The sequence below is a fragment of the Polypterus senegalus genome, chromosome 18 (assembly GCF_016835505.1).
Source record: "Polypterus senegalus isolate Bchr_013 chromosome 18, ASM1683550v1, whole genome shotgun sequence".
Lineage (NCBI taxonomy): Eukaryota > Metazoa > Chordata > Cladistia > Polypteriformes > Polypteridae > Polypterus > Polypterus senegalus.
Genome location: NC_053171.1, coordinates 23,422,078 through 23,437,525, shown reverse-complemented (window position 1 = coordinate 23,437,525; position 15,448 = coordinate 23,422,078). Strand labels below are relative to the sequence as shown.

Here is a 15,448-nt window from a genome sequence, read left to right as displayed (position 1 = left end):
ATTTTTGTTGCTAATAAGATGATTATATTTCATAGTTTGGTCTTTATAATTTTGCTACCAAAGACTTGTATGAAAAGTACTCTGTGTTCCTATCACCCTTTCACTATAGAAGGGACTGTTAATTTTAGTGACTGCTTTAAAGTCTTTCTTCACTACTCTGATATATATCTTCAAGTATGGCAGGTTTCTGTCACCACCTATATCATTGCCAGGTGCCGAATACACAAGTAAGTTCTTCATCTGAAGGTATTCTGAATTGCTGATTTTACTCTGGTCAGTTTCTGTGCTATGCTTCTGATTATGTTTATCTTCCACTAACTTTTCTAGTTTCTCTTCTCTACACTGGTCCAGGACACCTGATTCCAAATAAGGACACCAAGGTTATAAAAGTATAAAACCATCACTACACAATCACAGACTTTTCATGGTAGTGTCATTGATGTAACCTGAAAACACCTGACTAATATGGAATACCTGGTTGCCAGACATTGTATATTTATAATGGGATGGTACACAAGCTGTTGGATTTTTCAACAACGTTAATTTGAATATGAAGAATTACAGAAACACTTTTCTCTTCAAGAATATTCCTATGTTTTCTCATTGCAAATAAGAAGAATAGCAGACCTGTAAGTGCTAAACTTCTCTAGTGTACATTTTAAGCCTTCTATTTTGACACACTCTCAGATATGAGAAACGTTATAGACATTATCAAGCCAGACTAAAGACACTGCTGTTTCTAAGTGGAGGTCATTAAGATAATCTGTCACCTGGTTCTATGTCTGAACGGCATTTCTCTGGTTTCTGGGTTACAAGCAGTGACATATCACATTGGATATAATGTCACACTATTAGAATTTAGAACCAGAGGTATGGAAAGCAGACCTTGACTTAAGTACATCTAACCCCAGTGAATAAGAACGGCCTACTATTTAGCTTTAACTTCTTTGCTAGAAATACCTTACACTGGGTGCTTCAACCCACTTTTTAACCCAATAATCCAGCTCATGGTTTTGGGAGAAAATGTTTGTCCAAGCAGCAATGTGTAATTTCCACTAGAAGTGAAAAAAAAAATCAATACAGTAGAGCAGTGCAATATTATCTGTGGAGGCACATATAATCAATACACTGAGGACATGCATCATAATTTTTTTTAGTTTTTTGTGCATCTTGTATAGGTGTGGGAATCTATGCAGGAGATGTTCATATTAAAAATAAAGAAACCTGGTATGTGGCAGTCTAGGATTGTGCCCCTAGCCCTAGCTGACAAGGACGCTGATTTTTTACTGAAATTTAGAATTTACAAACAGATACAAGTCAACAGAAAGCGAGGAAGCAAGAAATTGCAGGATAGACTGTACTGTAAGCTTCTGTAGATGCTTTGTTAGTGCTATATAAATGTAATGAATTATTATTATTATTATTGCTCATGGCCCGAATAGCTAAATTTCGTCTCCACCTGAAATGTATTGAATCTTTGCTGAATCAAATCACAATATGCAATATATTGCAAAACACTGAAAACACATCACTATATTATCATATAATAAATTAAGTTTCTTAGGGTCACCAACAATTTCCACCCTTAACATTGAGACACACTTACACTTAATGATTTCAATACGTTTCTTAGCATGAAAAACCAAACTACCACAAAGCTATTGTGCAAAATTAACAAAAAAAAAAACAAGGATGGAGACCAGTGGTGGGATTCAAACCAAGGACTCAAGCGCTTTAGGGCAGCAGTACTAATCACGAGCCACTATACTATGCCTGCAGAGTATTTACTTACGTAATTCTATATAAATCCTGTGAGAACTACAGTTAATATCTGCATATTAACAGGAGTCAGTTGAGTTCATAAAGCTTATCTTAAGAACATATATTTTTAAAGTTGAAGCTGAGGCCATATTTGTTATATAGACAGTAATTATTACTGTTTTGACAACACAAAACTTACTGCAGGCCAATAAAGTTGTTTATGAATTGTGCACATAAAGTAAAGTTATCCTCCCTTAATGCAACATAATGTTTAGCAGTACTATACATGTGAAAGAAAAAAGTCCCATACAAGAGAAACTCAATAATGAGCACAAAAGCTGTTGTTAATGAAGACACATAATCATAGAAACAGACAAAGATATGGTATTCTTTCTAGAGTAACATTTCAGAGGAATGGCAGACTGGTACAATAAAACTTAATTATACATTTACTGACCTCAACACCAAGAGCTCCTTATCTTTATAACTCAGGCGTATTAACTTCCATAATTTCACATTTTTTGAACAACTTCTTGGGATCAGCAGGATCCAATTGGTTCAATCAGTTTTTCAGATTTATTATTGATTTCTTGATGTGTGTTTAAATGAGGGAACGCAAGATTTAATAATTAGTTAAAGATCTAAAAAAAGTTAAAGACTAAAAAATTGAGATAAAGTAAGTACTGTGCTTATTGACTAAGACTCCCAATGGGATGTAAGTAGAATTTTGGAAAAACCTGCTACAGGAATCAACCTTTTAGATCTGAGACACACAGTGTTACAAGTTCAGTGCAAGTGAAAAATGATGATAATGAGTATTATATGTTGGCAGAATGTTCTAATAATGATGGGGTCTGTTTTATAGCAATTTAGAATGTAAGTCCCTGAGGAAGGGGTTATCCCGAAACACCTTGGTATACAAGTCAAGGTGATGACACCTGGATGGTACCACATTTCAGAATGGAAGAAATTATGGACGTGAAGGATATTTGTATATTTATTGTTAATAATTTGTGTGATCTCAAGAAATTGTTTAAAAAAATTTAAATTAAGGAAGCTGAGATGCTGAAGTTAAAATTATGAGAAGTTAATGGTGCTAAAATGCAAAGCTGCTTACGTTTGGAGGTCAGCAAACATACTTCAAGATTTAAGTAAACAGTCTGCCAATTATTTGATTTTTTTTTACTATATTATACCGAGTGTAGACATTAACATTAAAACAGTTTGAATATTATTCTTTCTGGAGCACTCCTATTATTATTTGGCACAATAAAAACTCACTAAGTGACTTCCTTAGAGATCCCTTTCTTCATTAAATCTGACCTGAAATGAAATATCTCATCAAGTTTACTCATTCATACACATTTTTGTATTTAACTGACAGACTCAAACAGAAAGCCATACTACATCCTAAACACTGCTACAGTTCATTAGTATTAGTCGTGAATGGTGATTTCAGGCACAATTTGTTAATGTCAGACTAATCTTGACATTTCCTGCCTTTACAACAAGACAAAAAAAAATCACTTTGCTTACAATTCACTGCCAAGGGCAACAAATATCCTTCAGTCTTTATTTATGCATTTTGAGTAATGCCTAATGGCTTCCTGAATTCAGTAACATGGTAACCTCTTACTTTTTAAGATAGCAAATTATATTTGGATGTGTTTAACTTAAAAAAAAGTGTAACCTTCAGTTAATTATCTGTTGCATCAGCATTTCCTATGATCAGCAATTGAATACCATGACCTGCTGCTTTCAAGAACCTCATATATGGCTGCTACTTAACCTGAAATATTCTTATGTATCATATAAACGTAAAGTCTAAAATATGACCAGATCACAGTTAGCATTTTAATATTATTTAAGATGGAGATTAAACCGCTCAAACATATAGGAAGGAACATCTATTTTGAAGACCTTGAAAATGTGCTCAAGACAAGCAAGCTAAAGGTAGTATAATACACTTTGTCTTAAGAATATGTAATTTCCAGAATACAGGTGGTTATAATATAAACATCATATGGAATAGCAGTTATGTGCTGCAATGAACATGTTTATTTGATTTTAAGGGGTGTTTTACCAGGATCAGCTTGTATACTTTTTTTTTTTTTTAATACAGCAGTATCTGTACCACCTGCAACAAAATATATCCAGCACATGTTTACATTATTCACTGTCTTCAAAGTTCACCTGGCATATAAAAAACCCTTCACTAAGTTTTATTGAGTTAGTGATAGAGGGCTCCAAATGGCTTGCTTGATGGCACAGAAAGAACAGCTGATTAAAGTAAACCTCAAGCTAACATTCTGTCTCCAAACCAGATGGCCAACAGCAACATAGGGCAGGCAGAATGTAAATTGAATGAATGGTTTGAAGGTCAATAAATTAACTGACAATATGTTATAATAGCTTTTGGAATAAGATCTACCTTAAATCCAAATGTTAATAAGTGTTTTTTGCATACAATGGTCAAATTATGGGTGTATTTTATAATATACAATAAACATGAATAATAGAACAACTTAAAAATGCAGGTCTGGAATCAATAATTTTGATTAAGACCTATACACTATGAATACGTGGCTTGTGTGTTTCTAATCCAGAGGCAGGCATTCCTGATCCTAGGGGGTCTTAGTGGCTGCAGAATTTTGCTCTAACTAAGTTCTTAACTCGTTCGGTGTCTGGAGAATGACATTCAGATGGATAGTCTGCTCTTCTTATCTTAACATTCTTGAGCATTAGAAATTTCTTTCATCTTAAAATGACATGTTCTTGGAAAATCAGCAAATGGACTTGAAAGCATTACAATCCCTCAAACTTCCAGTTATTTTCATTAGTCTTACCATGAGATTTCATCAAAACTACAGTAGCAACATAATGATAAACAGTATCTGTCGTCTTCATTTTTATATGTGACTTATAGTTAATTGTTTTCTGCTTAATAAGAACAAGCAACAGAAGTCTAAAATTATTGACAAGAAAGTTCAGTAAAATGTTGCCAAAAAACATAAAAAATATTAATAGTTATGGTAGTAAGGATCTTTGCATATTTCAAACAGAAGTACAGTTCACATTATTATTAATTTCTGAAGCAGCAGAAATAAAGTTAAAGTAAGTTTTATGATAAAATAGGCAATTCACTTAACAATGAGACTGAAATGTTGAAACTAGCTTTGAACTAAAGGCAGAAGCCACAGAAGCAATTAGGAAGAGGTTTGCTCACCTTTGCTGTAATAAAATGGGTTCAATAAATGTAGTAAATAAAATGAGCGTTTGTCAGTCCTGAGTGTGCAGTGAAATTCAAGTCAGCATACATACAGTACATACTGTATGGAAGTAGAAAGTAGTAAGTAGCAATGGTCTGGGTGCTGGTAAGTGAACTCCTAAGTAAAAATAATTTTAATAACTCTAAGCCAGGAGTAGGTAAATGGTAGCCTTAAAATGACTCACAAAATCATGTACCTGATTATGTGATAGCCCAAGAAACACACAGCTGTAGGAAAGTGCAGAGGTTAAAAGCCATATTTGTCACAATAACATTCTCAACAAAATGTATTGATGAAGAACCCACACTACAATCATTTACATCCAAACAAATACTATTTTCTAAACAACATAAATTATGGTGAAAATTCAGTCTTTCACTTACAAAGTTACGTGATGTAAAGAAAAATGTAATTGAGAGGACGATAAATCAAAGAGTCGAGAATCACTAATGCCAATGACAAAATGTGAAATGGTGTCATATCATAAAAAGCAGATTCAGGAGTAAGTGAGGTTTACAGATCAGAAGAAATTTTGGGCAATGAACAAGCCTGGATGTACTACATAACCATTTTAGTGCTGTTTATTCCTAAAATAGTTAACTGTAAGTACAGAGGTCATTTTAATGGTATTATATCTCTACGACAACCACTACGAGAATTATCTAAAAGTAGAAAAGCGCTTCTAAAGCATAATCTTTTAGGTATGTGAGCACTAGTGTAATAGTAATGTAGCCTCAAAGTTTATGCATTAGGCTACCTTAAATAAACTTTTTAAATAAGATACTTAAATGATCTTATCTAGCAGCCACTGTTGAAATCACATAACAGAAGGCACCTATCTAAACAAAGCAGTTTTTATAACAGTACTACAAATAGATCATAAATGATTATACTGATCCCTTTGTATAATCAAACAGAAACAATGAACCATATCAAGTTTCTTAAACAGAATTGATAAACGTGCTGCTGGTTTCAGGATTATTCTGTTATAAGGTAAGCTGTAGGCCAAAAGCTAAAGATAGGTTCAGAAACTGTGAGGCGCCAAATGAAAAGTTATTTCTACATCAGGAGACCCAAATGGTTAACAGCTGTTCTATAGCTCTTAATTGGGAAAGACAAGGATGGTACTGTTTAAATGTTACTAGTGGGGATCTCTGAGGGTTTGTCTGCATAAGTTATTAACGTCCAAGTAATCAACACAAAAGATATCTAGTCTTTTAGCTAATTGTCCAGACCCTAGGAAAAATTCAATTTTAATTCTTAATGGGCCAACGCTGAGGGCAAATACTAAACACTAGGACAACAGCATTGATCAGGGCAAGTTGGCCTTCCTTCTTTGCGCAGTGACTTACCTCTTGCCAACCCCAATGAACATAAAGATCTAGGGCAAAGAAGAAGACCCATCCTGCAAGCAGTATGGAGCAACTCTTTGTACCCTGAATCATATTCTGACGGGATGCCCCACAGCACTGTGAGAGAGCCGATACAGGTGAAGGCATGACAAAGTTCTTATAGTGATTGCTAATTGAACAGATCTTTAGCGGGTCAAAGCCAACAAACAACAGGCAGCACCACCTGAGATTATCCATTTTCAAAGGCAAAGACATAAGGTCCCAAAGGCAAGGACAACTGCCAACAACCTACCCTCCATCTTGAATCAAGCTTCAGACTGAGAAATGCAGGTAACCTTACTCCATCCAAACATGGTTCTTCTATCCAGGTGAATGAAAACTATTGTGGTAGTTGAACTAACAGTACCTTGGGAGGACAGGCTCACCAATTCAAGAAGGCCACATACCAAGTACCACATATACCGTATAAGATGGTTGTGGCTGACAAGAGCTCGCAGTTGAAACCTGTTTGCAAGTGAAGGTTAACTTTGCCACACGTTAAGGGGCAGAACACTTGTGACCCTCAGGAACTCTCTGAAGATGCACAGAGTTTCCAAAAATGCATGTGCTCTGATTAGCCACCGGGGAATACCATCAAGAAGATGAACAAATGATTCACGATTTCAAGTAGCTCCTGCGGTTTCTGCTTATAGAAAAGCATCTTCGATGTTTACTTCACCTTTGTGGCCCCAGGGGAAGAAGAGTGAAAAATCAGCCTATTTAAGACATTGTTTACCCAACATAATCTTCTGCAGAGATCCTCCTTTCCTTCTGAACAGTTAACTGTCATACTCTGACAATTATCTGTCATAATTAATCTACCCTCAAATACATCAGATAAAATACCATAAGCATTACCACAATCCCTAATTAAAATGTTCAAAAGTTGCCTTTTGAACTAAAACAAATACAAACATTAAAGATTCACTTTAATTTTATATGATTTATATCAATATAAAGTTTAAATGAGAGTAAAAGAAGAAGAGAAAAAAAGGACATCTTACCCGAGGTATGGAGCAAAAAAGAAATTTAGGAAGCTCTGTCTCCTGGCAATGTCTAATGGTTGAGGTAGCCGATTTTCTTCGATGCACAATGATGTCTGTATGGCCCACTACCGCTTTAGTGTGCCTAGTAAAAATGAGCTCCTGAATGACAAAAACACATGTGCATAAGAAAACAATTGAAAAATCCCAATAAACATACTGGTGTTTTCAGACCAAACACATAAAATAGTCTTGGGAAGAAAAGGAATAATAATAACCATACATAAAGATATAACCTACATAAAGATGTTATGTTGTGTAGACTAATAAAGCATAAAGAATTGCAATAAAGCTACACTTGCATTGTGACAAAAATGTCGAATCAAATAAAACAGATCAATATCCCTGAATCATTTACCCAAGACACCTTTAACCATACAAATCTGTAAAAAGTAGAGTTCATATTCTGTTGTTTTGTTATAATGTGTGTGAGTCCATAGCAAAAAAACTTGGGTTAGTCTGTAATATTTAAACCTAGGAGGGGTGGGGTATGTTTCGATGGCACTGCACAGTATGGTGGGGGCTGGGTGTGAGACAGAGAGAGCTCAGCTGATGTCACCTGGAAGCATTCAACTCATAGTGCTCAGAAACACAATCTGCTCTGCCACAGCCAGGAGCTTCCTTTAGCTCAGGCTATTACGAAAATACTTCTGACAGCCACTATAATCCAGACATTGTAGGTTTGTGGCTGGTCAATGGCAGGTACCAATGTGCAAATCTGCAAACTGAAATGGCTCGTGCTGTGTGCTAGTCCACAAAAAAAACACTTACTGTACATACTGGCATTAACAAGTACAAAATGAAGTTTAACAAAAGCTCATGCCACTTAAGGTGACACAATACTTTACCTAGATGAATGTTTATATGTTTCCTTAAGTAATTTTCACAAACAGAATTCAGTAAATTACTCAGTGCCTACTCCAGGAACTTTTTTGGGACATCCTTAATGACAATTTAAAAGGATTACTCGATTATGGTTGATTAGTCACAAATGATAATTTCAAGATGATACAGGTTCAAAAGGGAAGGGAATCTGCATATTATGCTTAAGGTGGAGCTTTTGAAAAACACTAGTGATCCTTTTGTTTTCTAAGATCTATTTCTTAGCCAAGAACCACCCCCATCTTCAGTAGGTAAATATCTAATATTTTAAAGTGCTTTAATTCATGTCTAGCACAGACTGAGCAAGAGTGCATTCTTTGGAAAGAGGCCTTCCATTTATTGTTTGTGATTCCAGTGTATCTTCTTGACTTTGTGTTATATTTTAAAAGGATAAGTCGTCCTTTAAGAATTTAAATGAATTAGTTTGCTTAACAGCAGTGCCTCTATAGTACAGAAATAGGGTGGATGTATATTACAATTAGCAAAGAAATAGGGTGGACATATATTACAATTAGCAAAACTTCTAATCTGCAACTAATCATGAAATGCCTTCTACAGTTAACTTATCTGTCACAAAGCTGTTTAAATGAGTTCTGGATATCATGCCTATGACATGAACTAAATGTTGGAAACATCAATGAAAGCGGGAAACACAAGACACATATTTAAGAACAAAAGAAATCTGTCAAATGAAAGGAAACCATTCAGTTCATCAAGCTCATTTGTTTAGCTAACAGCTGCCCCACTACCTAATCCAGACACTTCTTAAAAGTTGCAAAGGCTTCTTCTTTAACCACATGCCTCAGTAGTTTTAAATTATTAAAAAGGATAAGGATTTGTAAAAAGGATATAAATGACACTAAATTCTCATTAAGTTTTTAATTACCTGTACTTGCGTTTTACTATAAATATGACAGCTTGCGGATAACAGTGCACGCATGGATAATGGAGTATACAGGAGAGTGGAAAAGGGGAAACACTAGAAGTCATTTCCATAGCAACCAATGCCAATACAGCTAATAGATGTGTAAGAAATACTAGACTTTCTTTCTGCTGTAAACCAGGCCAGTACAGGATGAGGGATGTATAAGGCACACATGAATCCCACCAGCAAAACATTCATATTTTACTAAGACAAAGACTTCCTGGGTGGTTTAAACCTCAGTTTGTATTAGACCTCTCATTAATTTTCTGGACAAGGCCATTGTTTTACAAATATTTTATTATTTGTTACTTACTTGGAACAATATACAAATAATACAGTTGCTCATTTATCGTGAAACTGCAAAATTAACAGACAGTAGGAAAAAAAATTAAATGTGTAGCATTATACATAGTTAGTATTATGATTAGATGATAAATTAGTAGCATGACAAGAGTAAAGTAAGGTCATTATCGAAAGTGCCTAAACAAGCTATAGATTTCAAAAGGTGAACAGAGGGGCAGAAAGAGGTGGGTCTTCAAGATGCACCTGAACATTAACAGAATAGACCGTTAGAGCAGCTGACCTGCTTATACCACAGATTGGAAGCAAGAACTGAAAAACAATGCAATAGTATTAGATCACCTAGAAATTAATGTAAGCATGTCTAATAAACAAGGCTGTTATAATGTACTGTGTAGTGAATGTGGGAATTTTATTAGTTTTCACATACAAGCTGAGGCAGCAGATTTTCATGAATCATAACTAGTCTAAACCTAGGAAATTAGGCTAAATTTCTTAATATTTTGATTCAGGTTTTCATTCATATTGTAAATGACCTCACCCCATAATTAACTAGATCGCCCTGTATGTGTGAAAGAGGCCCTTGTCTATAATAACTTTGTCTTCTCAGATGCAGGCTTTTTGTTAAATTAATGTAAATACACTCCTATACAGATACAGATATATAGAGGATCAGATAAAAGTCAACAAAAGAGTTCTCAGAAGTGACAAAAAATGGTAGAGGAGGAATGGGTCTCATACCTACAGATAGTTAACACCACAGACTGTACATCAACGGAACTTATGAGGCAGTCTACCAATTTGGGAAAAACAAAGAATGGCTGTTAAACGGTTGCAAATGCAACATCTTATCCTGATACTACATTTGAAGTGGCAAAAGACATATCTGAGGGCCCTCATTTGCTGTGATTGCACAAATGATTTTTTTTTTTTTTTAAACTTAATTCTCTATAACAGTGGTTGCTTAAAATTGTGTATACTATAATAAAATCAGATAGACAACTTCAACATTTAATTTCATTCTTCTCAGCCTTCAGTCTAATCAGCAGCTAAAACATTTTTTGTCAAAAAGGTGAAAACTTACCTGCTAGTGCATTTTGGACTTGATACAGTATACTTAAATTGACATGCCAGGTCAGAGCTATGGAATGCTGTTTTTGATCATTCTTTCAGATTTATTTTTTAAAATCTACACGCCTATCAGCATAGCCAACACTTTGGCACCAACAAGAATGTAATATGACAAAATGTTTTATGAAAATATATTTAAAAATATACATTAAAGTTTGTTTAAATATATTTAGATGTAATCTGGAAAGCTTTCATAAAAATCATTTTGTTTAATGTATTTATCATTAGGAAATAAATAATACATGCAATTCCTGAAATAGGAGTTTCTTTATCTCTTCACTTGCACTCAGAATTTTTTTTTACTCTTTACCCAGCACTTGAAGGTTTTTGCAACTAAACTTGAAAAACTTTCAAAGTTACTGAGATTTTCTGATTTGCACTTCTTAAAATAATGATGAACTGTTGTTTTGTTTTGCTAAATCAAGTTTTTCGTACCACAGTATATGCTACAACCACCACAAACTATAGTCTTCTACCAAATAGGTCAATTTATGCCTACACTATCTTGCCATACTACTAGAGCTATTTCACTAAAGTTCTAAATGAAAGCTAATTGATTGGAGGTTGGGCACATTTCAAAAACATATTTTCTAATTTAAAAATATTTTTTTTTCAAGTTCACTATTTATACTTGTCTTACAAAACAAATTTCACATATTTAATCTCAATTCTTGGGCTCACACTGTCTTTAACATAATTAACCTGTTATCTCACTCAAGTTACTTGAACTACCAGTGCGCTATCAACAGTGAACTCCGGCTAACCCTACAGAGGATTGCTGCATAATTAAAATATTAACAAAGTTACCTGTAATACAGGGCTGCTGTTCACATTCACAAAAGATGTTGGTGAGTTCACCCAAAGAATGAGAGCTTTGTTGACAAGGTAGTTAGATTTGGCATTGCTTCCTTCATCTCCGTTGGCATCCCACTGCCGTTTGTGGTAAAGCCGGTATGAAGACTTAAGTGATAAAAAAAGTGCTAACCACCTGTAAGAGCAGAAAGGCATTTCTAAAATCATTAGCATTAGTATGATCATATGTAAACATCAAATACTAACCCACCTCCTGACTCTTCACATCTTAATTTCTGACCGAAGAAAAAGTGTATTGCACTAGCTGCATGTTGTTTTGCACTAAACAAATTCTATTCCCCAGAGGTAATTGTATGGAGTAACTTGGAGGATTTGAAGCTAGCCTAAAACAGGAAATAGGTTCTCTTTAAAAACTAAAAGACAAGTCAAAGACCACAAAAAACATAAATCGAAAAGAATCAGTCAAATAAAATAAACATTTGGCAATTCTGTTAGTTACAACAGCAACTGTAGGGTTTGCTTTCACAGTTTAACCTGCTGTCTCATTAAGTCCTGGAAGCACCATGTTCAAGATTCACATAGAAATATTCAATTTGCACCACACTCTAAACTTGTGACATGTCATTTATGGAAACCAGTAGTAGCAACTCAGGTAGCATCTGGGAGGAGCAATAAAATATGTTACTCATGGTTTTCGTTTATAGCCAGACTGATTTTATGCATACCAGCAAGGTAACATTCACTGAACTGTGGAATTAACATGAATCAGCCCTTAGATAGATAGATAGATAGATAGATAGATAGATAGATAGATAGATAGATAGATAGATAGATAGATAGATAGATAGATAGATAGATAGATAGATAGATAGATAGATAGATAGATAGATAGATAGATAGATAGATAGATAGATAGATAGATAGATAGATAGATAGGCAGTAACTCTTTAAATTAACAAATAATGAATAGGTGGATAAGTAAGTAAATAATTAAATAAATAAACACACACACTTTGATCTGAACATACACCAGAATGACTATAAAGCAAGCCAATTTAAAAGAAAAGAAAACTTCTGACTTGGCTGTCACAGTCCCAGTGAGGCACTATGCAATTGTATTGCTGTTGGTATAAAGGAGCCCCGGTAACATTTCTTGTCACATATCAGCTAAATCACTCGTTGGTTGAAAGTTCTCAGTGTTGGTGTGTCACAGAGAGAAGGTGCAACAATGTTCATAATGGCACTCAATTTTGTTTTAATTCTCTCCTTCTCAGGGGGTCCAGAATGCATCCTATATCTGAGTCTGCCCTTTTAATTAGCTTGTTAATTCGGTGGGCCTTTCATAAAGTGATGCGGCCAGCCCATCACACCACAGCATGGAAAATTACACTGACCATCACAGAGTTATAGAAGATGTGAAAGATGCCACTTCTCACATTAAAGGAGCACAGTCTCCTATGAAAAAAGACCCTTCTCTGTCATTTCTTCTTTCTACTCTGTGTTCCAAGACCAGTCCAACCTGTCATTAATGTGGAATTATGTTAACACCTTAACATACTGTATGCAAGTGCACGATAAAAGGAAAGACCAATAATAAAGTCACCTACTATTTCAGGATGATTTTCATAATCAAATTCAATGACTTGTACTCATTTCATTCAAATAAACATACGATTTTTAGAGTTGTTTTTTTGTGCTTACATTTATGACCTCATCTCTAATTATTTGGTAAATGAGAACCATCATTATACAAAAGCAGGACTAACTACTTGCCAAATTCACTTTATAAACCAGAAGGAATTGAAACACCTTACATATAATTATTTACAAACAAGGTGCTATGTAATAATGTGGCCAGTCCAAACACTGCACAATATAACACATGGTATTCAAAATAATTTGTGTTTTGTATATATGGAGAAATTTAAAGAAACTTCAATATAGATTCTAAAGTATTCCATCTACTTTACAAAACATGAAGTGTTTAATGACTTTCAAACAATACTCAGAACACAATGAAATGTTTACCTGATTAAGGTTCCCTGAAGCATAATGTTATTCATATCAGAAGGAGAAACATCGATAAATCTCAAGAAAGAAAAACAACTACTTTCATCATTTCCTGTAAAAAGACACAAGCACATAGGAGGTGTTTTGAGAACATGCAAGCTGTTCATGATTAATTTATTAATAGCAAGGTGACTGCAGATCGAAATGTACAAAGTGTGATCAAAAAGTTTTCTGAGCCTGAACTTGAAAGTATTCCATGTGTGGTGTTAATTTTATAGGTAGCCAAAGATTACCTACTATGTAATAAAATATATGTGAGGTGCAAGTTAATAGCATGTGTGAATTATACTGAAGGATATTTATTTCGGAAGTAAGTCAACAAGGACGCCAAAAAGTACCAAATCAGGTATTGTGCTATCAATGAATTTCTAATGCTAAAGAACTAGGTTGTTGTACCGTGTTAGCCATTATGAATGTAGAGAAAAGCCAAGCAAAATGACACCTTTTATTGGCTAACTAAAGATTACAATATGCAAGCTTGAGGCAACTCAGGCCTTCTTCAGGCAAGATGTTACATCTTGCCTGAAGAAGGGGCCTGAGTTGCCTCGAAAGCTTGCATATTGTAATGCTAGAGAGCAATACTGTATCTGAGATTCTTTCTTGCCTTGTCAGAGTGTGCCTGTACCAGTTCCCTTCAAATGCCACAGGCAAGATAGGAGCTACAGAATTCCATCATAGGAAGTCTGTCCAGCCTTCAATATCAGCGTCAGAAAAAAATATTACCACAATAAAGCGAATCATAACAAAGAATGGAAGGCTGACAGTGCACAAATAGCAGACACCATAGGGTTTAGTAATCTCTCAACTGAGTTAATTCTTCACGAGTAATTGAACACGATCACTGGGTGTCCTGAATGTTGATTACTGAAACAAAACATCTCCACAAACTGATTCAAGAAGAATGTCAAGCTACTTAATTCAAACTGTGAGTAAATTAAGAAACATTTTGTAGCTGGGCATGAAATTTGGATACATCACTATGACCAATAGCCTAAGCAATAGTCGAATGAACAAAAGCATTTAGGTTCTCCAGCACCACAGAAATCCAAGGTCCCTGGGAGTTTCAAGATCTTGTGCACAACTTATGATGTTGTTAATGATGATTAAATTCCTCAAAAGGCGAGCATAACTAGTCAATATATTACATTCTTTTGCTTCACAGTTTGTGGAAATCAATCAAGGAAATGCAACGAGGAATGTGGGTGACCAGCCCCCTTCTGTTTCACAACCATGGTGATGCTCACACTCCATATGTTGAATTGGCTGTGCTACAAAACTGTGGATTCAAAGTGACAGCACACACACTCCCTACTTCAGACCTGGTCCCAAGTGATTTCCACCTGTTCTACAAAATACATCATTACGTCAGCTACTGAAGGGTGAGTGTGTAATGAAGACAAAACGCTCGCAAAAAAGACTTTGTGAATTTTAAAATAAGTGTATTAGTGCTGGAGAGGATTATGTTGACAAATAAAACTGTTTTGATTTTGCTTGTTTTCTCTTAACAGACCAGGCTTAAAACTTTTTGATACACCTCATAAATATCACAGGGGGCATTTATAAATAAAAAATAAAAGAACAAATGAAAAATAATGCAACGTCATCAATCTTAATGTGTTCTAGTCATCCTGGCAACATGATATCAGTGCTTGACTGTAATCTTTATACAGTGACTGTATAATTGAACTTTGTATATATACATGTTTCATAACAATACCCAAAACCAGCTGATAACAAAACAGAATACTGCAAAACATTGAACTATCCTCTGTTACTAATAGAGAATAATTATCACAAGACAGGCAATCAGTGATTGTGTTCGAAATTACAGCTGTTGTTGGCAGCAAGAGAAATAATTTAATG

At 34.8% G+C, this 15,448-nt stretch overlaps 1 protein-coding gene across 2 annotated transcripts in view; it reads right to left on the bottom strand.

Annotated features, from left to right (window-relative positions):
• ino80 (INO80 complex ATPase subunit) overlaps window positions 1-15,448 on the bottom strand; it is a 182,991-nt gene that overhangs the window by 90,157 nt on the left and 77,386 nt on the right. For both annotated transcript variants that reach the window (XM_039741457.1, XM_039741458.1), the window contains exons 23-25: window positions 13,544-13,637; window positions 11,510-11,690; window positions 7,426-7,566 (exon numbers count right to left, since the gene is read on the bottom strand). In XM_039741457.1, coding sequence (XP_039597391.1) covers window positions 7,426-7,566; window positions 11,510-11,690; window positions 13,544-13,637 — 416 coding nt within the window. The remainder of the gene's footprint in view (window positions 1-7,425; window positions 7,567-11,509; window positions 11,691-13,543; window positions 13,638-15,448) is intronic.